Genomic DNA, 25035 nt, shown 5'->3' on the forward strand with positions numbered 1-25035 from the left:
TATGTCGGTACGTGTGTGTCGACATGTATGAGGACGATGTTGGTGAGGAGGCGGAGCAAATTGCCTGTAATGGTGATGTCACTCTCTAGGGAGTCGACACCGGAATGGATGGCTTATTTATGGAATTACGTGATAATGTCAACACGCTGCAAGGTCGGTTGGCGACATGAGACGGCTGGCAAACAAATTAGTACCTGTCCAGGCGTCTCAAACACCGTCAGGGGCGTTAAAACGTCCTTTTACCTCAGTCGGTCGACAGACACAGACACGGACACTGATTTCAGTGTCGACGGTGAAGAAACAAACGTATTTCCCTTTAGGGCCACACGTTACATGTTAAGGGCAATGAAGGAGGTGTTACATATTTCTGATACTACAAGTACCACAAAAGAGGGTATTATGTGGGATGTGAAAAAACTACCTGTAGTTTTTCCTGAATCAGATAAATTAAAGGAAGTGTGTGATGATGCGTGTGTTCCCCCCGATAGAAAATTATTGGCGGTATACCCTTTCCCGCCAGAAGTTAGGGCGCGTTGGGAAACACCCCTTAGGGTGGATAAGGCGCTCACACGCTTATCAAAACAAGTGGCGGTACCGTCTATAGATAGGGCCGTCCTCAAGGAGCCAGCTGACAGGAGGCTGGAAAATATCATAAAAAGTATATACACACATACTGGTGTTATACTGCGACCAGCGATCGCCTCAGCCTGGATGTGCAGAGCTGGGGTGGCTTGGTCGGATTCCCTGACTAAAAATATTGATACCCTTGACAGGGACAGTATGTTATTGACTATAGAGCATTTAAAGGATGCATTTCTATATATACGAGATGCACAGAGGGATATTTGCACTCTGGCATCAAGAGTAAGTGCGATGTCCATATCTGCCACAAGATGTTTATGGACACGACAGTGGTCAGGTGATGCAGATTCCAAACGGCACAAAGGTGTATTGCCGTATAAAGGAAGAGGAGTTATTTGGGGTCGGTCCATCGGACCTGGTGGCCGCGGCAACTGCTGGAAAATCCACCGTTTTTACCCTAAGTCACATCTCTGCAGAAAAAGACACCGTCTTTTCAGCCTCAGTCCTTTCGTCCCTATAAGAGTCATATCTGCCCAGGGATAGAGGAAAGGGAAGAAGACTGCAGCAGGCAGCCCATTCCCAAGAACAGAAGCCTTCCACCGCTTCTGCCAAGCTCTCAGCATGACGCTGGGACCGTACAGGACCCCTGGATCCTACAAGTAGTATCCCAGGGGTACAGATTGGAATGTCGAGACGTTTCCCCCTCGCAGGCTCCTGAAGTCTGCTTTACCAAGGTCTCCCTCCGACAAGGAGGCAGTATGGGAAACAATTCACAAGCTGTATTCCCAGCAGGTGATAATCAAATTACCCCTCCTACAACAAGGAAAGGGGTATTATTCCACACTATATTGTGGTACTGAAGCCAGAAGGCTAGGTGAGACCTATTCTAAATCTAAAAAAATTTGAACACTTTCAAAGGTTCAAATCAAGATGGAGTCACTCAGAGCAGTGATAACGAACCAGGAAGAAGGGGACTATATAGTGTCCCGGGACATCAGGGATGCTTACCTCCATGTCCCAAATTTGCCCTTCTCACTAAGGGTACTTCAGGTTCGTGGTACAGAACTGTCACTATCAGTTTCAGACGCTGCCGTTTGGATTGTCCACGGCACCCCGGGTCTTTACCAAGGTAATGGCCGAAATGATGATTCTTCTTCAAAGAAAAGGCGTCTTAATTATCCCTTACTTGGACGATCTCCTGATAAGGGCAAAGTCCAGGGAACAGTTGGAGGTCGGAGTAGCACTATCTCGGATACTGCTACAACAGCACGGGTGGATTCTAAATATTCCAAAATCGCAGCTGTTCCCGACGACACGTCTGCTGTGCCTAGGGATGATTCTGGACACAGTCCAGAAAAAGGTGTTTCTCCCGGAAGAGAAAGCCAGGGAGTTATCCGAGCTAGTCAGGAACCTCCTAAAACCAGGAAAAGAGGCTTCCTACGAAGCAATTCCATTCGGCAGATTTCACGCAAGAACTTTTCAGTGGGATCTGCTGGACAAATGGTCCGGATCGCATCTTCAGATGCATCAGCGGATAACCCTATATCCAAGGACAAGGGTGTCTCTCCTGTGGTGGTTACAGAGTGCTCATCTTCTAGAGGGCCGCAGATTCGGCATTCAGGATTGGATGCTGGTGACCACGGAGGCCAGCCCGAGAGGCTGGGGAGCAGTCACACAAGGAAAAAATTTCCAGGGAGTGTGATCAAGTCTGGAGATTTTTCTCCACATAAATATACTGGAGCTAAGGGTAATTTTATAATGCTCTAAGCTTAGCAAGACCTCTGCTTCAAGGTCAGCCGGTATTGATCCAGTGGGAAAAACATCACGGCAGTCGCCCACGTAAACAGACAGGGCGGCACAAGAAGCAGGAGGGCAATGGCAAAAACTGCAAGGACTTTTCGCTGGGCGGAAAATCATGTGATAGCACTGTCAGCAGTGTTTCATTCCGGGAATGGAAACTGGGAAGCAGACTTCCTCAGCAGGCACGACCTCCACCCGGGAGAGTGGAAACTTCATCGGGAAGTTTTTCCACATGATTGTGAACCGTTGGGAAATACCAAAGGTGGACATGATGGCGTCCCGTCTGAACAAAAAACGGGACAGGTATTGCGCCAGGTCAAGAGACCCTCAGGCAATAGCTGTGGACGTTCTGGTAACACCGTGGGTGTACCAGTCGGTGTATGTGTTCCCTCCTCTGCTTCTCATACCTAAGGTACTGAGAATTATAAGACGTAGAGGAGTAAGAACTATACTCATGGCTCCGGATTGGCCAAGAAGGACTTGGTACCCGGAACTTCAAGAGATGCTCACAGAGGACTTATGGCCTCTGCCGCTAAGAAGGGACTTGCTTCAGCAAGTACCATGTCTGTTCCAAGACTTACCGCAGCTGCGTTTGACGGCATGGCGGTGGAACGCCGGATCCTAAGGGAAAAAGGCATTCCGGAAGAGGTCTTTCCTACCCTGGTCAAAGCCAGGAAGGAGGTGACCGCACAACATTATCACCACATGGGGCGAAAATATGTTGCGTGGTGTGAGGCCAGGAAGGCCCCACGAAGAAATTTCAACTCGGTCGATTCCTGCATTTCCTGCAAACAGGAGTGTCTCAAATTGGGGTCCATTAAGGTTCAAATTTCGGCCCTGTCGATTTTCTTCCAGAAAGAATTGGCTTCAGTTCCTGAAGTCCAGAAGTTTGTCAAGGGAGTATTGCATATACAACCCCCTTTTGTGCCTCCAGTGGCACTGTGGGATCTCAACGTAGTTCTGGGATTCCTCAAATCACATTGGTTTAAAACCAGTCAAATCTGTGGATTTGAAGCATCTCACATGAAAAGTGACCATGCTCTTGGCCCTGGCCTGGGCCAGGCGAGTGTCAAATTGGTGGTTTTTTTCTCAAAAAAGCCCATATCTGTTTGTCCATTCGGACAGGGCAGAGCTGCGGACTCGTCCCCAGTTCTCTCCCTAAGGTGGTGTCAGTGTTTCACCTGAACCAGCTTATTGTGGTGCCTTGCGCCTACTAAGGACTTGGAGGACTCCAAGTTGCTAGATGTTGTCAGGGCCCTGAAAATATAGGTTCCAGGACGGCTGGAGTCAGGAAAACTGACTTGCTGTTATCCTGTATGCACCCAACAAACTGGGTGCTCTTGCTTCTAAGCAGACTATTGCTAGTTGGATGTGTAATACAATTCAGCTTGCACATTCTGTGGCAGGCCTGCCACAGCCAAAATATGTAAATGCCCATTCCACAAGGAAGGTGGGCTCATCTTGGGCGGCTGCCCGAGGGGTCTCGGCTTTACAACTTTGCCGAGCGGCTACTTAGTCAGGGGCAAACACGTTTGTAAAATCCTACAAATTTGATACCCTGGCTAAGGAGGACCTGGAGTTCTCTCATTCGGTGCTGCAGAGTCATCCGCACTCTCCCGCCCGTTTGGGAGCTTTGGTATAATCCCCATGGTCCTTTCAGGAACCCCAGCATCCACTAGGACGATAGAGAAAATAAGAATTTACTTACCGATAATTCTATTTCTCGGAGTCCGTAGTGGATGCTGGGCGCCCATCCCAAGTGCGGATTATCTGCAATACTTGTACATAGTTACAAAAATCGGGTTATTATTGTTGTGAGCCATCTTTTCAGAGGCTCCGCTGTTATCATACTGTTAACTGGGTTCAGATCACAGGTTGTACAGTGTGATTGGTGTGGCTGGTATGAGTCTTACCCGGGATTCAAAATCCTTCCTTATTGTGTACGCTCGTCCGGGCACAGTATCCTAACTGAGGCTTGGAGGAGGGTCATAGGGGGAGGAGCCAGTGCACACCACCTGATCCTAAAGCTTTACTTTTTGTGCCCTGTCTCCTGCGGAGCCGCTATTCCCCATGGTCCTTTCAGGAACCCCAGCATCCACTACGGACTCCGAGAAATAGAATTATCGGTAAGTAAATTCTTATTTTTACATTATTACTGGACTAGTTTGAAGCTTATATTGTATTTCCATGCACTGATATATCTTTTAAGTGTTCTGTATTACAGAGCTAACAGGGTCCCAGGACACATGACTCCATATATCAAACCCTAGGACTTTGGCTAGTTGAGGAGACACATATAAACTATTTTCCTAGGTGGAAGCAGCTTTAAACCCCTATTCATGATGCCTATAGTGCATGGTATTTAGATCTTCTATATATTATTGATATATGTAAAGTATTATTATTATCCTTTATTTATATGGTGCCACAAAGTGTCCACAGCGCCATACAAAAACAGAAAAAGTATGGACAAAACCAGAAAGAAAGTGGCTTACAGTTCAGCACATTGCAGAACATGGACATTGTTTATAAATATTGCATCCTGTAGTCATAATACCAAAATAAGCAGCAGGGCGCAAGGGGTGGTATACATGTGACCGGCGGTCGGGAGACCGGCAGTCACATGACCTCCTCCACCATCCCGACCCCTCACTATCCCGATGGTCGGCATGCCGACCAACAGGGACTATTTCCACGACACCCATAGAGTGGGAATAGAACCCGTGGCGACCGTAGGTCGCCACCGAGCCCGCAGCATGGCGAACGCAGCGAGCCCGCAAGGGTCTTGCTGCACTCGCCCCTCCCCGCCGGGATCCCGGCATCGGTATCTGTATCGGTAAGCTGACCGCCGGTCAGCCATACTACACCCGGGCGCAAGAACCCAAGAATAGGAGCTTTTGTAGCCAGTGGGGAGGAGATGATGGTAAAAGTGAGATAAGGAAAAGCATATGACGACAGAGGGGCTTCTGGTGAGAGCTTACAGTGTAAATGTAAAGGGAAGGGACAGACAGGGGTGACACAGAAGGGAGAAACAGTGAGCAGATATTATTTAGGATAGGTTAGATTGAGAGCTGGGAGGCTTTGATACGGGGGGAAGGGGGGGGTCTTGAGAGCCCATTTGAAATTATGTAGAGAGGAGGAGAGTCTGATAGGCAGAGAGATCCAGTGGTAAGTCTTGGGGGTTCGGGATGTGTGACCGGTGGACGGGATGCCGGTGGTCACAATACCAACGCCAGCATCCCGATGTTTTAAATCCCGACAGGGGTGAGGTAAGTATGCTATGCCCTCTCCCCTACCCCCTAACCATTACTCTCACATCCTGCAGCCTAACACCCTAATCTCCCCCCTTAGTGCCTAATCCTAACCTCCAATCGGTGGTGCGTAACCATAAACCCCCCTCTGTGCAGTATAATCCTAACCCCCCCTTCCTGGGTTGCACCAAAACCTAGCCCCCCACCCCCACACACAAAGTCCCCCTCCCTGGGCCTAACCCTATCCTTCCCTCTATACTTACGGTTGGGAATCTGGCATCAGTATTCTGACTGCCAGTATCTTAACCGCATCACAGTTTTGGAGGTGGGAGTTGGGAGGAAAGTTGGTGATCATGAGTGGAGCGATATAGGCAGGTGGGAGCAGGGGCATAGGAAGGGTGGAACAAGTGTTGCTCGAGCTCCAGGCGCCACTGGGGACAGAAGGCGCCGACTCACTGCACAGCTGAAAGCTGGGATCTCGGGCAGTGGTAGGAGGAGATGACTAAAAGAGAGGGAAGGGGTGGCCACCACACTGTCTGCATGTTGCTCATCACTGATTGCACAGTGCAGAGAGTCCAGCGCAGTGCAGTGCAGTGTGGTGTGTTGTTAGGGAAGAGGGGAGGTTTGGAGGCTTTTCAGAAGATCTTTCCTGGCTGTCAGGGATCTGCATTCAGTGATCTGGAACATACAGGCAGTGTGGTGGCCACCCTTTCCCTTTCCCTTTCCTCAGTCCTTTCCTTCTACCCACGAGGTCCAGCCTGTCAATCACATAGAAGCTCCGCCCCTCCAGGCTGGAATGAGGAGCTGCTGCCCTCTTGGTGAGAATTAATGTGTGTATACTGTGTGTTTATGCCTGTGTATATGTCTATGTTTGTGTGTAAATGTGTGTATATGTCTGTGTGCTAATGTGTATACATGTATGTGTGTGTTTGTGTTTATATGTCTTTGTGTATAGTATGTGTGAGTATATGTGTGTGTTTATGTATGTGTGTATGTCTGTGTTTATTTGTGTGTTTATGTGTGTGTGTGTGTGTGTGTGTGTGTATATATATATATATATATATATATATATATATATATAATCTGTATATTTGTGTCTTTATGTATGTCTGTGCCTAAATGTGTGTGAATCTATGTATGTATGTATGTATGTATGTATGTGTGGTGGTGGGTGGGGACATCGTGACATGACCCTGCTCCGGGGTGGGAGTGTGAAGAGAAATAAGGTCAGCAATGTAAATGGGAGTAATGAGAGGAGATTAAGAAAGAAAGAAAGAATGGTTGGTGAGGAAAAGTGGGGGTAGGCTGGGAATGACGGAATGGAGTGCTGAGGATCTGGTGGAATATGGGGCCTAATTCATACCTGATCGCAGCAGCAAAATTGTTCTCTATGGGCAAAACCATGTGCACTGCAGGGGGGACAGATATAACATGTGCAGAGAGAGTTAGATTTGGTTGGGGTGTTTTTAAACCGAAATCTAAATTGCAGTGTAAAAATAAAGCATCCAGTATTTACCCTGCACTGAAACAAAATAATCGACCCAAATCTAACTCTCTCTGCACATGTTACATCTGCCACACCTGCAGTGCACATGGTTTTGCCCATTAGAGAACAATTTTGCTGCTGCAATCAGGTCTGAAGTAGGCCCTTGATGTCCTGATGTAATGATTACATTTTAGATGTGAAGTGGGTGACATAGTCAAGGGCAGAGAGTGAGGAGGGGAGACTGGGAGGAGATGAGGGTCTTGAAGTAAGACTCATTAAAGAAGGAAAGGGTAGCACTGGAAGTATATGCAAATGTGTTCATATATACTGTACATATTTATATACTCATCGTGAATTGCTATTTGCTTTTCTTATAGGGGATATGCCTGATATTTCCACATTTCAGTTCAATGGAATTGTTGCTGGAGTAACCATTTGTATGAACATCTGGTTATATGAAGATATGAGTGATCTTGTAAAGGCAGCAGCTGAAGGAAACTTAGTAAAGGTAAACTAAGAGCTCATTGTAGGATGATGCCTTTAACATATCTCCTGTAAACCCCTAAATTGGGACAGGCCCGATTTGAAGTCCACAGACATGTCTTTACCTTTTCCACCGCAGGGCAGACAACACCTGTCATCAAGGCTATTGTTCTTCTTGTTCTGTTTTCAGACCTATATGTGTGTGTGCTAATAATTCCCACTTCCACCTCTTTCTGCACCACTTTTATTCCATATTGCAGATTGAAGCGCTCTGTATTCTTATTGGACATATTTGCTGGGTAAAGGAGAAAGGCAGTATCTTTAGCCAAAGAATACAAACACGATTTTCTCATTTTGGGGTCTATTTATTGTAGTGAGGTAATCTTAGATCTGGTAAAAATGGGTGTTCACACTGGAAATGGCTCTTTGTTGGTTATAAATATTGCCAGTGATAACCTTTGCTGGCTCTTCCAGTAATAGCTGCTTTAAGAAGGATCACTGTACAGTGCTGTAATCCTCATCACTGTCACCACATCAGGATGCTGATAGTGAGGACCCTTATTGAAATAAAGCCTTTTTTGCCTAGAGCCAGTGCCGAAAGTAGGGTGGTACAGAGTACCATTAAGAAATATGCGTACCACCAGCCCACCACTGGGGCATAATTTATAAGGGGCATGGGACATAAAATGGTGTCAGTGGCATAACTGTGTGTGGCATAATATGTAATAGGCATTACGGTGTGTGGTATAATATGTAAGGCATTATGGTGTAAGGCATAATGTGTAATGGACGTTACAGTGTTCTTGCATAATGTGTAATGGCCATTACGGTGTTTGGAATAATGTGTAATGGCCATTACGGTGTTTGGAATAATGTGTAATGGGCATTACGGTATGTGGCATAATGTGTAATAAGCATTATGGTGTGTGGCATAATGTGTGATGGGCTTTACAGTGTGTGGCATAATGTGGGCATGTTCCTATTGTCATGTTGCCACTTCCCTAGTCTTGTGTGGCCCCGCTCCCCCTCATGACACGTGACCACGCCCATTTTTACTATCCGTACCACTATGAAAATATTTCTACTTGTACCAATGCCTAGAACACATATTAAAATATATTTTGTATTAGAAGAAGACACCTAGATTATCAGGTCAAGCATTAAGTTCTATCTGCTGCCAGCCAACATCTCCAAGGAAATGAACATCACTCAGCTGTCCCAGTAAAAGTTTTTTTGATGCTGTAAAATGCAAAAAAAAGCTTTCCTAGCCCTGCAATAAGCCACAATAGTCTGTATTGCTACTTATCATGAAATACCCTTCAGATTCCTAAAAACATCACAAATGGTGAAAGAGACATGTTTAGATGAATGTACGTTTATGTTTGACACAGGAGCTGGTAGGATCACATTGAGGGCAAGTGCCTATTAATAATTCCATTGCAGAATGCAGCCACTAATGGGATTACAGGTATCCCCCATATTCTATGCTCTTGCACAAAAGTTATGTGTTTGCTAAGAATTCCTTTCCAGAGTGCTAAAGACTTATAGCTGCTAAGGGAATAATAGTGTCCATGTATGACATGTTGGTATAAATGCCTATTTCAGTAGGTAACATGATTTCATTTATCTATTTTCTTCTTGCAATAGCTGATACGTTTAGGGGTTACTAAAGACTCGCCATACAGCACTGAGAATTCCTCGCATTTTAATTTGTCACAGAGGTGTGAATGGTTGGCTGCAAGATCCAGTGTCGCTCTATATATTGCCGCCCACCGCGGTCACCTGAAAATAGTGCAATTCCTTCTACAGGATGGTAAGTTGATTGTTGATGTTTTTACTGTTCCCTATACAAAATATATACATTTCAAACCACTTATCCATGTATGGAGTCTTTGGGTCCTTTGCTAAATAAGCAAAAACTATAACTTTGAAAAATATTAGAAAAGCTTTTTTTTAAGAAGGATATCATATTTGGCATTTATTTTGCTATAATGTGAAACTGGAATCGGCTCTACAGTGTCTTCCTAAGAAAGAGGACTGTGTGATCCCTAATAAATGGGCATTATAAACCAACAAATTGCAGCCAAATATTGGTATCTTCCAACACATACCTCAGGTACCAGATTGGAAGACAATAGGTGGTATTCAAACGATATATCACGCCCAATCTCCTTTCTAAAGTGATCCCCGTTATCGCACATTTCTCTAACGTCCTAAGTGGATGCTGGGGACTCCGTCAGGACCATGGGGTTTAGCGGCTCCGCAGGAGACAGGGCACAATAATAAAAGCTTTAGGATCAGGTGGTGTGCACTGGCTCCTCCCCCCATGACCCTCCTCCAAGCCTCAGTTAGATTTTTGTGCCCGGCCGAGAAGGGTGCAATCTAGGTGGCTCTCCTGAGCTGCTTAGAATAAAAGTTTAAGTTAGGTTTTTTATTTTCAGTGAGTCCTGCTGGCAACAGGCTCACTGCTACGAGGGACTTAGGGGAGAGAAGTAAACTCACCTGCGTGCAGGATGGATTTGCTTCTTAGGCTACTGGACACCATTAGCTCCAGAGGGAGTTGGAACACAGGTCTCACCCTGGGGTTCGTCCCGGAGCCGTGCCGCCGACCCCCCTTGCAGATGCCGAAGTTGAAGAGGTCCAGAGGTCCAGAAACAGGCGGCAGAAGACTTTCAGTCTTCATAAGGTAGCGCACAGCACTGCAGCTGTGCGCCATTGTTGTCAGCACACTTCATACCAGCGGTCACTGAGGGTGCAGGGCGCTGGGGGGGGCGCCCTGGGCAGCAATGTATTATACCTCTTTTATGGCTAAAATACATCACATATAGCCCTTGAGGCTATATGGATGTATTTAACCCCTGCCAGATCTCACAAACTCCGGGAGAAGAGCCCGCCGTTTTAGGGGGCGGGGCCTATTCTCCTCAGCACACGGCGCCATTTTCCTGCTCAGCTCTGCTGTGAGGAAGGCTCCCAGGCTCTCCCCTGCACTGCACTACAGAAACAGGGTTAAAACAGAGAGGGGGGGCACTTATTTGGCGATATGATTACATATGTGAAAATGCTATAAGGGAAAACACTTGTATAAGGGGTTGTCCCTGTATAATTATAGCGTTTTTGGTGTGTGCTGGCAAACTCTCCCTCTGTCTCCCCAAAGGGCTAGTGGGGTCCTGTCCTCTATCAGAGCATTCCCTGTGTGTGTGCTGTGTGTCGGTACGTGTGTGTCGACATGTAGGAGGACGATGTTGGTGAGGAGGCGGAGCAAATTGCCTGTATTGGTGATGTCACTCTCTAGGGAGTCGACACCGGAATGGATGGCTTATTTAGGAATTACGTGATACTGTCAACACGATGCAAGGTCGGTTGACGACATGAGACGGCCGGCAAACAAATTAGTACCTGTCCAGGCGTTTCAGACACCGTCAGGGGCTTGTAAAAACGCCCATTTACCTCAGTGGTCGACACAGACACAGACACGGACACTGACTTCAGTGTCGACGGTGAAGAAACAAACGTATTTTCCTTTAGGGCCACACGTTACATGTTAAGGGCAATGAAGGAGGTGTTACATATTTCTGATACTACAAGTACCACAAATAAGGGTATTATGTAGGGTGGTAATAATCTACTTGTAGTTTTTCCTGAATCAGATAAATTAAAGTGTGTGATGATACGTGGGTTTCCTCCGATAGAAAATTATTGGAGGTATACCCTTTCCCGCCAGAAGTGAGGGCGAGTTGGGAAACACACCTTAGGGTGGATAAGGCGCTCACACGCTTATAAAAACAAGTGGCGTTACCGTCTCCAGATACGGCCGCCCTCAAGGAGCCAGCTGATAGGAAGCTGAAAAATATCCTAAAAAGTATATACACACATACTGGTGTTATACTACGACCAGCAATCGCCTCAGCCTGGATGTGCAGCGCTGGGGGGGCTTGGTCAGATTTCCTGACTGAAAATATTGATACCCTTGACAGGAACAATATTTTATTGACTATAGAGCATTTTAAGGATGCATTTCTATATATGCGAGATGCGCAGAGGGATATTTGCATTCTGGCATCAAGAGTAGATGTGATGTCCATATCTGCCAGACGATGTTTATAGACACGACAGTGGTCAGGTGATGCAGATTCCAGACGGCACATGGAAGTATTGCCGTATAAAGGGGCGGTCCATCGGACCTGGTGGCCATGGCAACAGCTGGAAAATCCACTTTTGTTACCCCAAGTCACATCTCAGCAGAAAAGGACACAGTCTTTTCAGTCTCAGTCCTTTCGTACCCATAAAGGCAGGCGGGCAAAAGACCAGTCATATCTGCCCAGGGTTAGAGGAAAGGGAAGAAGACTGCAGCAGGCAGCCCATTCCCAGGAACAGAAGTCCTCCACAGCTTCTGCCAAGTCCGCAGCATGACGCTGGGGCCATACAAGCGGACTCAGGTGCGGTGGGGGGTCATCTCAAGAGTTTCAGCACGCAGTGGGCTCACTCGCAAGTGGACTCCTGGATCCTACACGTAGTATCCCAGGTGTACATTGGAAATTCGAGACATCTTCCCCTCACAAGTTCCTGAAGTCTGCTTTACCAACATCTCCCTCCGACAGGGAGGCAGTATTGGGAAAAAATTCACAGGCTGTATTCCCAGCAGGTGATAATCAAAGTACCCCTCCTACAACAAGGGAAGGGGTATTATTCCACACTATATTGTGGTACTGAAGCCAAACGGCTCGGTGAGATCTAAAAGATTTGAACAATTACATACAAGGGTTCAAATCAAGATGGAGTCACTCAGAGCAGTGATAGCGAACCAGGACGATATGGGTCACTGGATATCAGGGACGCTTACCTACATGTCCAAATTTTGCCCTTCTCACCAAGGGTATCTCAGGTTCGTGGTACAGAACTGTCACTATCAGTTCAGACGCTGCCGTTTGGATTGTCCACGGCACCCCGGGTCTTTACCATGGTAATGGCCGAAATGATGATTCTTCCTAAAAGAAATATGGACGCTTTCCTGATAAGGGCAAGGTCCAGAGAACAGTTGGCGGTCGGAGTAGCACTATCTCAAGTAGTTCTACGACAGCACGAGTGGATTCTAAATATTCCAAAATCGCAGCTTTTTCCGACGACATGTCTAATGTTCCTAGGAATGATTCTGGACACAGTCCAGAAAAGGATGTTTTCTCCCGGAGAAGAAGGCCAGGGAGTTATCCGAGCTAGTCAGGAACCTCCTAAAACCAGGAAAAGTATCAGTGCATCATTGCACAAGGGTCCTGTGAAAAATGGTGGTTTCTTACAAAGCGATCCCATTCGGTAGATTTCACGCAAGAACCTTTCAGTGGAATCTGCTGGGAAAATGGTCCGGATCGCATCTTCAGATGCATCAGCGGATAACCCTGTCTCCAAGGACAAGGGTGTTTTCTTCTGCGGTGGCTGCAGAGTGCTCATCTATGAAAGGGCCGCAGATTCGACATTCAGGACTGGGTCCTGGTGACCACGGATGCCAGCCTGAGTGGCTGGGGAGCAGTCACACAAGGAAAAAATTTCCAGGGAGTGTGATCAAGTCTGTAGACTTCTCTCCACATAAATATACTGGAGCTAAGGGCAATTTACAAGGCTCTAAGCTTAGCAAGACCTCTGCTTCAAGGTCAGCCGGTATTGATCCAGTGGGACAACATCACGGCAGTCGCCCACGTAAACAGACAGGGCGGCACATGAAGCAGGAGGGAAATGGCAGAAACTGCAAGGATTCTTCGCTGGGCGAAAAATCATGTGATAACACTCTCAGCAGTGTTAATTCCGGGAGTGGAAAACTGGGAAGCAGACTTCCTCAGCAGGCATAACCTCCACCCGGGAGAGTGGGGACTTCAGCGGGAAGTCTTCCACATGATTGTAAACCGTTGGGAAAAACCAAAGGTGGACATGATGGCGTCCCGCCTGAACAAAAAACTAGACAGATATTGCGCCAGGTCAAGGGACCCTCAGGCAATAGCGGTGGACGCTCTGGTAACATTGTGGGTGTACCAGTCAGGGTATGTGTTCCCTCCTATGCATCTCATACCAAAAGTACTGAGAATCATAAGAAGGAGATGAGTAAGAACGATACTCGTGGTTCCGGATGGGTCAAGAAGGACTTGGTACCCGGAACTTCAAGAGATGCTCACGGAAGAACCGTGGCCTCTACCTTTAAGAGAGGACCTGCTCCAGCAGGGGCCTTGTCTGTTCCAAGACTTACCGCGGCTGCGTTTGACGGCATGGCAGTTGAACGCCGGATCCTGAAAGGGCATTCCAGATGAAGTCATCCCTACCCTGGTCGAAGCCAGGAAGGATGTAACTGCAAAACATTTTCACCGCATTTGGCGAAAATATGTTGCGTGGTGTGAGGCCAAGAAGGTCCCTACAGAGGAATTCCAACTGGGTCGTTTCCTACATTTCCTGAAAACAGGACTGTCTATGGGCCTAAAATTAGGGTCCATTAAGGTTCAAATTTCGGCCCTGTCGAATTTCTTCCAGAAAGAACTGGCTTCAGTGCCTGAAGTTCAGACGTTTGTAAAAGGGGTACTGCATATACAGCCTCCTTTTGTGCCCCCAGTGGCACCTTGGGATCTCAATGTTGTTTTGAGTTTCCTAAAGTCACATTGGTTTGATCCACTCACCACTGTGGAATTAAAATATTTCACATGGAAGGTGAAGATTCTATTAGCCCTGGCTTCAGCCAGGCGTTTGTCAGAATGGGCGGCTTTATCATATATAAGCCCTTACTTAATTTTTCATTCTGACAGGGCAGAATTGAGGACTCGTCCTCAATTTCTCCTTAAGGTGTTTTCTGTTTTTCACATGAACCAACCTATTGTGGTACCTGCGGCTACTAGGGACTTGGAGGACTCCAAGTTACTTGACGTTGTCAGGGCCCTGAAAATATATGTTTCCAGGACGACTGGAGTCAGAAAATCTGACTCGCTGTTTAGCCTGTATGCACCCAACAAGATGGGTGTTCCTGCTTCTAAGCAGACGATTGCTCGCGGGATTTGTAGTACAATTCAGCTTGCACATTCTGTGGCAGGCTTGCCACAGCCAAAATCAGTAAAAGCCCATTCCACAAGGAAGTGGGCTCATCTTGGGCGGCTGACCGAGGGGTCTCGGCTTTACAACTTTGCCGAGCTGCTACTTGGTCAGGGGCACACCCTGACTGAGGAGGACCTGGAGTTCTCTCATTCGGTGCTGCAGAGTCATCCGCACTCTCCCGCCCGTTTGGGAGCTTTGGTATAATCCCCATGGTCCTGACGGAGTCCCCAGCATCCACTTAGGACGTTAGAGAAAATAAGAATTTACTTACCGATAATTCTATTTCTCGTAGTCCGTAGTGGATGCTGGGCACCCATCCCAAGTGCGGATTGTCTGCAATACTTGTACATAGTTATTGTTACAAAAATAGGGTTATTCTTGTTGTGAGCCATCTTTTCAGAGGCTCCTTCGTTGTTATCATACTGTTAACTGGGTTCAGATCACAGGTTGTACGGTGTGATTGGTGTGGCTGGTATGAGTCTTACCCGGGATTCAATATCCTTCCTTATTATGCACGCTCGTCCGGGCACAGTATCCTAACTGAGGCTTGGAGGAGGGTCATGGGGGGAGGAGCCAGTGCACACCACCTGATCCTAAAGCTTTTATTATTGTGCCCTGTCTCCTGCGGAGCCGCTAAACCCCATGGTCCTGACGGAGTCCCCAGCATCCACTACGGACTACGAGAAATAGAATTACCGGTAAGTAAATTCTTATTATTGCACCCATAGTAATCAGGTTTAGCTGTGTAAACGGTTGGTTGTCTCTCTACCTCAGGGGTAGCAAGCTGAAATGATGATACCACGCCCCTGATGGCAGAAACAGAACGGGTGTGGAAGGGGGTGAAAAGAATTGAATACCGCCCAGTGAGTCACAATAATGCATTACCATCTTGGTAAACATTCACAATGATTCCCTGATTTTCACTAACATGCTTGTCAGTTAGTGTTATTTGTGCCCCACCTTTCTAACCATTGAATAACTAGCACCCAGATAATCATGCATAGCAAGTATGATAAAGGAGGCCTAGTCGGGTGTAGTATGGTATACCGGCGGCCGGGCTCCCGGTGACCAGCATACCTGCGCCGGGAGCCCGACCGCCGGCATACCGACAGCGTGGCGAGCGCAAATGAGCCCCTTGCGGGCTCGCTGCGCTCGCCACGCTGCGGGCACGGTGGCGCACTACACGCGCCACGCTATTTTATTCTCCCTCCAGGGGGGTCGTGGACCCCCACGAGGGAGAAAAAGTGTCGGTATGCCGGCTGCCGGGATCCCGGCGCCGGTATACTGTGCGCCGGGATCCCGACAGTCGGCATACTAAAGACCACCCGCCTAGTCAATATTGTAAGAAAATAAGTACTTTGAATTACTGTGCCTAGAATGTTACACCATATTAGTCACACTGAGGTTTATACAATTAATTGCAATGCGCAAAGATGCTTTGGTTTCAGAGCAGAATTAAAGCAGGGGCAAAAGGGCCCCCACACTGCTGTTTGAATTGGAGGAGTCTCAGTCCGGTAGCTCAGCTGTTCATTAACAGCGGCTGCCGGTTAGCTCCTCTGTGTGTAGATTCACAGGATTGTGCAGTGATTTCCTGTGACACACTGAGGCAGCCTTGTCTGTTGCTGCTGAAGGCTACTCAAAGGCAATCCCGGACTGGCAGAGTGCGCTGTGTGCAGCATGGCTTTCTTCCCTGTGTGCAACTTCCGGCAGTGGCTTTCAGTGAGCTCTCCCCTGAAGCCCAATGAATGCTGCTTTCGGGTAGGTCACTTGACCCACTACCCAGCCTGGACTGGCCCATCTGGCCATCATGGGGAGTCGCAAGTGCACTCACAGGTAGTAGCGGCCCCCACAACTTTGTTGCCCCTGAGCCCCCACCACCCTTAATCCGGCCCTGTTTGGTTTGGAATAAGGCGCCCATAATTTTATTGTAATAACTTATACTTTAGCTTTAAGCTAGCTTAACACTACAAATAAAGACATGGACACCAATAGCTAGATTTAAAAGGTCAGAAGGTATTTATTGATAGCTGACCTGAACTTTAAACTATATTTTATATTGGAGGATGGCAAAAGAAAAGGCGCTACCAATGCCAGCTCCAGTCATCCAATTATACCACCAAAAATGAGGAGGGCACTACCCAACAACCACCTCCTACATGCCTAACCCGCATTGTGCAGGACTCACCACTCTTTCCTCTGGCAAATATGGATGCTCCCGTAGGGGAGCGTCCGATTGTCCAACCGCAGGGTAATGACACACTCGCCGTCTTTACAAAAGAGGGTGCCCCACAATGACCACTTAGGCCTTAATGACTTCTGGCTAGTAGCGACTTTCCCGCCTATCTGGCTTTTAATAGCCGTCAAAAGGAGAAAACCAGAACACACAAAAAAGGGGACATCGTAGAAAAAAACGTGAGGGAGGGCGGGAGGGGCTGTCCAAATGGCAAGAGGAAGTATGAAGCACATGACCCAAGCTTTTATATGCACTGAAGCCTACACCCACAAATACTGATGGACAAGGAAAACAACCTATGGAAAATTTCCAAGGTCCCTTGGAAAACCACATAGCAACTGCTTTGTCATAAACAACCAATCACAAAAATGGGGCTCTAATATGGCTTTGCGCTTAGTCAGCCCTCAGCTAATCTAAACATAAACTACTTCTGACATCTACTAAAGATTGACATGAACTAGGGGAGCTAGTTTGTCTGAACTAGGGTTGAGTAAGGTTTATTCTAGTTAACTATGTGTCAATCCTAACATTTTATCCTGTATGTGCATTGGACAATATGACTATGCATAAGAAAACTTGTGTGCTATTCCATGTTTCTCTAACGTCCTAAGTGGATGCTGGGGACTCCGTAAGGACCATGGGGAATAGCGGCTCCGCAGGAGACTGGGCACATCTAAAGAAAGCTTTAGGACTATCTGGTGTGCACTGGCTCCTCCCCCTATGACCCTCCTCCAAGCCTCAGTTAGATCTCTGTGCCCGAACGAGAAGGGTGCACACTAGGGGCTCTCCTGAGCTTCTTAGTGAAAGTTTTAGATTAGGTTTTTTATTTTCAGTGAGACCTGCTGGCAACAGGCTCACTGCATCGAGGGACTAAGGGGAGAAGAAGCGAACTCACCTGCGTGCAGAGTGGATTGGGCTTCTTAGGCTACTGGACATTAGCTCCAGAGGGACGATCACAGGCCCAGCTTGGATGGGTCCCAGAGCCGCGCCGCCGGCCCCCTTACAGAGCCAGAAGGCAGAAGAGGTCCGGAAAATCGGCGGCAGAAGACGTCCTGTCTTCAACAAGGTAGCGCACAGCACTGCAGCTGTGCGCCATTGCTCTCAGCACACTTCACACTCCGGTCACTGAGGGTGCAGGGCGCTGGGGGGGGCGCCCTGAGACGCAATAAAAACACCTTGGATGGCAAAAAATGCATCACATATAGCTCCTGGGCTATATGGATGCATTTAACCCCTGCCAGAATCCATAAAAAAGCAGGAGAAAAGTCCGCAAAAAAGGGGCGGAGCCTATCTCCTCAGCACACTGGCGCCATTTTCCCTCACAGCTCCGTTGGAGGGAAGCTCCCTGGCTCTCCCCTGCAGTCACTACACTACAGAAAGGGTTAAAAAAGAGAGGGGGGCACTAATTAGGCGCAGTATTAACTATACAGCAGCTATAAGGGGAAAAACACTTATATAAGGTTATCCCTGTATATATATAGCGCTCTGGTGTGTGCTGGCAAACTCTCCCTCTGTCTCCCCAAAGGGCTAGTGGGGTCCTGTCCTCTATCAGAGCATTCCCTGTGTGTGTGCTGTATGTCGGTACTTTTGTGTCGACATGTATGAGGAGAAAAATGATGTGGAGACGGAGCAGATTGCCTGTAATAGTGATGTCACCCCCTAGGGGGTCGACACCTGAGTGGATGAACTGTTGGAAGGAATTACGTGACAGTGTCAGCTCTGTATAAAAGACAGTGGTTGACATGAGACAGCCGGCTACTCAGCTTGTGCCTGTTCAGACGTCTCATAGGCCGTCAGGGGCTCTAAAGCGCCCGTTACCTCAGATGGCAGATATAGACGCCGACACGGATACTGACTCCAGTGTCGACGGTGAAGAGACGAATGTGACTTCCAGTAGGGCCACACGTTACATGATTGAGGCAATGAAAAATGTTTTACACATTTCTGATAATACGAGTACCACCAAAAAAGGGGTATTATGTTCGGTGAGGAAAAACTACCTGTAGTTTTCCTGAATCTGAGAAATTAAATGAGGTGTGTGATGATGCGTGGGTTTCCCCCGATAACAACTGATAATTTCTAAAATGTTATTGGCATTATATCCTTTCCCGCCAGAGGTTAGGGTGCGTTGGGAAACACCCCCTAGGGTGGATAAAGCGCTCACACGCTTGTAAGGGCTCTACCTTCGCCTGAGATGGCCGCCCTTAAGGATCCTGCTGATAGAAAGCAGGAGGGTATCCTAAAAGGTATTTACACACATACTGGTGTTATACTGCGACCAGCAATCGCCTCAGCCTGGATGTGCAGTGCTGGGTTGGCGTGGTCGGATTCCCTGACTGAAAATATTGATACCCTAGATAGGGACAGTATATTTTTGCCTATAGAGCATTTAAAAGATGCATTTCTATATATGCGTGATGCACAGCGGAATATTTGCCGACTGGCATCAAGTCTAAGCGCGTTGTCCATTTCTACCAGTAGAGGGTTATGGACACGTCAGTGGTCAGGTGATGCGTATTCCAAACGGCATTTGGAAGTATTGCTTTATTAAGGGGAGGAGTTATTTGGGGTCGGTCTTTCAGACCTGGTGGCCACGGCAACAGCTGGGAATTCCACGTTTGTACCCCAGGTCGCCTCTCAACATGAGAAGACGCCGTATTATCAGGCGCAGTCTTTTCGTGGACAAGGTTCCTCATTTCTGCCCCGTGACAGAGGGAGAGGAAAAAGGCTGCAGAAATCAGCCAGTTCCCAGGAACAGAAACCCTCTCCCGCCTCTGCCAAGCCCTCAGTATACGCTGGGGCTTTACAAGCAGAATCAGGCACGGTGGGGGGCCCGTCTCAATGAATTTCAGCGCGCAGTGGGCTCACTCGCAAGTAGACCCCTGGATCCTTCAGGTGATATCTCAGGGGTACAAATTAGAATTCGAGACGTCTCCCCCTTGCCGTTTCCTAAAGTCGGCTTTACCGATGTCTCCTTCTGACAGGGAGACAGTTTTGGAAGCCATTCACAAGCTGTATTCCCAGCAGGTGATAATCAAGATACCCCTCCTGCAACAGGGAACGGGGTATTATTCCACACTGTTGTGGTACCGAAGCCGGACGGCTCGGTGAGACCGATTCAAAATCTAAAATCTTTGAACACTTACATACAGAGGTTCAAATTCAAGATTGAGTCACTCAGAGCAGTGATTGCGAACCTGGAAGAAGGGGACTACATGATGTCTCGGGACATCAAGGATGCTTACCTTCATGTCAAAATTTACCCTTCTCACCAAGGATACCTCAGGTTTATGGTACAGAACTGTCACTATCAGTTCAGACGCTGCCGTATGGATGGTCCACGGCACCCCGGGTCTTTACCAAGGTAATGGCCGAAATGATGATATTCCTTCGAAGGAAGTGAATTTTAGTTATCCCTTACTTGGACAATTCCCTGATAAGGGTAAGATCCAGGGAACAGTTGGAGGTCGGTATAGCACTATCTCAGGTAGTGTTGCGGCAGCACGATTGGATTCTCAATATTCCAAAATCGCACCTGGTTCCGACGACGTGTCTTCTGTTCCTAGGGATGATCCTGGACACAGTCCAGAAAAAGGTGTTTCTCCCGGAGGAGAAAGCCAGGGAGTTATCCGAGCTAGTCAGGAACCTCCTAAAACCGAGCCAAGTCTCAGTGCATCAATGCACAAGGGTTCTGGGTAAAATGGTGGCTTCCTACGAAGCAATCCCATTCGACAGATTCCACGCACCAGTGGGACCTGCTGGACAAATGGTCCGGGTCGCATCTTCAGATGCATCAGCGGATAACCCTGTCACCAAGGACAAGGGTGTCCCTCCTGTGGTGGTTGCAGAGTGCTCATCTTCTAGAGGGCCGCATATTAGGCATTCAGGACTGGGTCCTGGTGACCACGGATGCCAGCCTGCGAGGCTGGGGAGCAGTCACACAGGGAAGGAATATCCAGGGCTTATGGTCAAGCCTGGAGACATCACTTCACATAAATATCCTGAAGCTAAGGGACATTTACAATGCTCTAAGCTTAGCAAGACCTCTGCTTCAAGGTCAGCCGGTGTTGATCCAGTCGGACAACATCACGGCAGTCACCCACGTAAACAGACAGGGTGGCACAAGAAGCAGGAGGGCAATGGCAGAAGCTGCAAGGATTCTTCGCTGGGCGAAAAATCATGTGATAGCACTGTCAGCAGTATTCATTCCGGGAGTGGACAACTGGGAAGCAGACTTCCTCAGCACGACCTCCACCCGGGAGAGTGGGGACTTCACCCAGAAGTCTTCCACATGATTAAAAACTCGACAGGTATTGCGCCAGGTCCAGGGACCCTCAGGCAATAAGCTGTAGACGCTCTGGTAACACCGTGGGTGTACCAGTCAGGGTATGTGTTCCCTCCTCTGCCTCTCATACCCAAGGTACTGAGATTGATAAGATGGAGAGGAGTAAGCTCTATATTCGTGGTTCCGGATTGGCCAAGAAGAACTTGGTAACCGGAACTTCAAGAGATGCTCACGGAAGATCCGTGGCCTCTACCTCTAAGAAGGGACCTGCTCCAGCAAGGACCCTGTCTGTTCCAAGACTTACCGCGGCTGCGTTTGACGGCATGGCGGTTGAACGCCGAATCCTGAAGGAAAAAAGGCATTCCGGATGAAGGCATCCCTATCCTGATCAAAGCCAGGAAGGATGTAACCGCAAAAACATTATCACCGAAATTGGCGAAAATATGTTGCGTGGTGCGAGGCCAGTAAGGCCCGACGGAGGAAATTCAACTGGGTCGATTCCTACATTTCCTGCAAACAGGAGTGTCTATGGGCCTGAAATTGGGGTCCATTAAGGTTCAAATTTCGGCCCTGTCAATTTTCTTCCAAAAAAGAACTAGCTTCAGTCCCTGAAGTTCAGACGTTTGTAAAAGGGGTACTGCATATACAGCCTCCTTTTGTGCCTCCAGTGGCACTTTGGGTTCTCAATGTAGTTTTGGGTTCCAAAAGTCACATTGGTTTGAACCACTTAAATCTGTCGAGTTAAAATATCTCACATGAAAAGTGGTCATGCTGTTGGCCCTGGCCTGGGCCAGGCGCGTGTCAGAATTGGCGGCTTTATCCTGAAAAAGCCCTTATCTGATTTTCCATTCGGACAGGGCGGAATTGAGGTCTCGTCCTCAGTTTCTCCCCAAGGTGGTTTCAGCGTTTCACCTGAACCAACCTATTGGTGGTGCCTGCGGCTACTAGGGACTTGGAGGCCTCCAAGTTGCTAGACGTTGTCAGTGCCCTGAAAATATATGTTTCCAGGACGGCTGGAGTCAGGAAATCTGACTCGCTGTTTATCCTGTATGCACCCAACAAGCTGGGTGCTCCTGCTTCTAAGCAGACTATTGCTCGTTGGATTTGTAGTACAATTCAGCTTGCACATTCTGTGGCAGGCCTGCCACAGCCAAAAATCTGTAAATGCCCACTCCACAAGGAAGGTGGGCTCATCTTGGGTGGCTGCCCGAGGGGTCTCGGCTTTACAACTTTGCCGAGCAGCTACTTGGTCAGGAGCAAATACGTTTGTAAAATTCTACAAAATTGATATCCTGGCTGAGGAGGACCTGGAGTTCTCTCATTCGGTGCTGCAGAGTCATCCGCACTCTCCCGCCCGTTTGGGAGCTTTGGTATAATCCCCATGGTCCTTACGGAGTCCCCAGCATCCACTTAGGATGTTAGAGAAAATAAGAATTTACTTACCGATAATTCTATTTCTCATAGTCCGTAGTGGATGCTGGGCGCCCATCCCAAGTGCGGATTGTCTGCAATACTTGTACATAGTTATTGTTACAAAAATCGGGTTATTATTGTTGTGAGCCATCTTTCAGAGGCTCCTCTATTATCATGCTGTTAACTGGGTTCAGATCACAGGTTATACGGTGTGATTGGTGTGGCTGGTATGAGTCTTACCCGGGATTCAAAATCCTTCCTTATTGTGTACGCTCGTCCGGGCACAGTATCCTAACTGAGGCTTGGAGGAGGGTCATTGGGGGAGGAGCCAGTGTACACCAGATAGTCCTAAAGCTTTCTTTAGATGTGCCCTGTCTCCTGCGGAGCCGCTATTCCCCATGGTCCTTACGGAGTCCCCTGCATCCACTACGGACTATGAGAAATAGAATTATCGGTAAGTAAATTCTTATTTTTTCATTTCTTTTTAACTCAGTCACATAACAGAGACCTTTTTTTTTTTAACTTGCCAGAGACTTTTTTTTTTTTTTGAAAGGTCATATCATTGTGTGATTTATTGAGTTTTGAGGAAACATAGGGGGTAATTCTGAGTTGATTGCAGCAGCAAGTTTGTTAGCAGTTGGGCAAAACCATGTGCACTACAGGGGAGGCAGATATAACATGTGCAGAGAGAGATAGATTTGGGTGTGGTGAGTTCAATCTGCAATCTAAATTGCAGTGTAAAAATAAAGCAGCCAGTATTTACCCTGCACAGAAACAAAATAACCCACCCAAATCTAACTCTCTCTGCAAATGTTATATCTGCCCCCCCCCCCCCTTGCAGTGCACATGGTTTTGCCCAACTGCTAAAAAATTTCCTGCTGCGATCAACTTAGAATTACCCCCATAGGCTAGTCAACTAAGATATTAAGCCAGTTGCCAATGATGTAGCCTCTCCCCCTTACCTTCTCCCATGTACTGAATGAATTCATGCGCTTTGTATCCTGGTCTATTATTTATTAAATAATAGCATAGCTGAGCACATCTCCAGATCCATCACAACAACACCACCGATATTCTTCATTTTCTCTCTGTTTATTTAGGAACAAATGTACTAGCAAAAACTCCTCTTGGAAATAGCCCTCTCCATGCAGCATCATCTATGGGCAAATGTGACTGCATAGATGTACTTTTAGCTAATGGAGCACAAACACAGGATGTTAATGGACAAGGTCACACCGCACTTGACCTGGCACGATTGTGCGCCCAGAAAAAAGTTGAACGCAGACTCTTCCTTTTTCAGTGGAGTGAGAGAGCAGCCACAGTGTCAGTCACGGCTCATCTAGACCCTTCCGAACTTTTTGCACATCAAAAGTTTGACTCAAAACTGAAAACTTGGATGAATGGGTCTCATGGCAAACGTTACAATGCTAATCTTGTCCAACATAAATCATTCCATGGTTCTGACTTTAGTGCTCCCAAAAAGGCACAGGCCACAAAAACAAACAGTTGCGAAAACAAGAACCTAAAGGCTTAAACAAAGTAACAGTACTGTTGCTTTCAAGGAATAATGACAAGAAGTTGTACCCTGCATATTACATGGTGAATGGCAGAAATAATCCACAGAATAATGGCAGCTTTAGTTCAACAATTTGTGCTGAGCTACAGGTTGCCGCCATTAAACTGGTGGCGGTACTCTACAATGGCTTTTATCTTCACAAATTATAGTCTATATTTTAGGAAGTTTTATTTTTTTCATTTGAAATGTATCTCAAATTTAAAATAAAAGGAAATATAGTTAAAAAGGATGATGTATCACAATCACACTTTATTTATAGATTGTGAAATGTATTTCACGGCAGATAAGAATGAATTTGACGGCAGATAAGAACCACTTGGCCCATCTAGTCTGCTCCTTTTTTCTCTGACGTCCTAGTGGATGCTGGGAACTCCGTAAGGACCATGGGGAATAGACGGGCTCCGCAGGAGACTGGGCACTCTAAAGAAAGATTTAGGACTATCTGGTGTGCACTGGCTCCTCCCCCTATGACCCTCCTCCAAGCCTCAGTTAGATTTCTGTGCCCGGCTGAGCTGGATGCACACTAGGGGCTCTCCTGAGCTCCTAGGAAGAAAGTATATGTTAGGTTTTTTATTTTCAGTGAGACCTGCTGGCAACAGGCTCACTGCACCGAGGGACTAAGGGGAGAAGAAGCGAACCTACCTAAGTGGTGGTAGCTTGGGCTTCTTAGGCTACTGGACACCATTAGCTCCAGAGGGATCGAACACAGGACCCGACCTCGTCGTCCGTTCCCGGAGCCGCGCCGCCGTCCCCCTTACAGAGCCAGAAGCAAGAAGGTGGTCCGGAAAATCGGCGGCTGAAGACTTCTGTCTTCTCCAAGGTAGCGCACAGCACTGCAGCTGTGCGCCATTGCTCCTCATGCACACC

The 25035-nt window shown here is 47.5% G+C and overlaps 1 protein-coding gene across 1 annotated transcript in view; it reads left to right on the top strand.

The window, feature by feature from the left end:
- The window catches only part of ANKRD60 (ankyrin repeat domain 60), a 38382-nt gene extending 13985 nt beyond the window's left edge, over positions 1 to 24397 (top strand). The window contains exons 2-4 of the mRNA XM_063959842.1: positions 7497 to 7627; positions 9250 to 9415; positions 23693 to 24397. Of these exons, the coding sequence (XP_063815912.1) occupies positions 7497 to 7627; positions 9250 to 9415; positions 23693 to 24126 (731 nt within the window). The 3' untranslated portion in view covers positions 24127 to 24397. The remainder of the gene's footprint in view (positions 1 to 7496; positions 7628 to 9249; positions 9416 to 23692) is intronic.
- Positions 24398 to 25035: the final 638 nt, after the last annotated feature.

This window comes from Pseudophryne corroboree, chromosome 3 (assembly GCF_028390025.1).
Source record: "Pseudophryne corroboree isolate aPseCor3 chromosome 3, aPseCor3.hap2, whole genome shotgun sequence".
Taxonomy (NCBI): Eukaryota; Metazoa; Chordata; class Amphibia; order Anura; family Myobatrachidae; genus Pseudophryne; species Pseudophryne corroboree.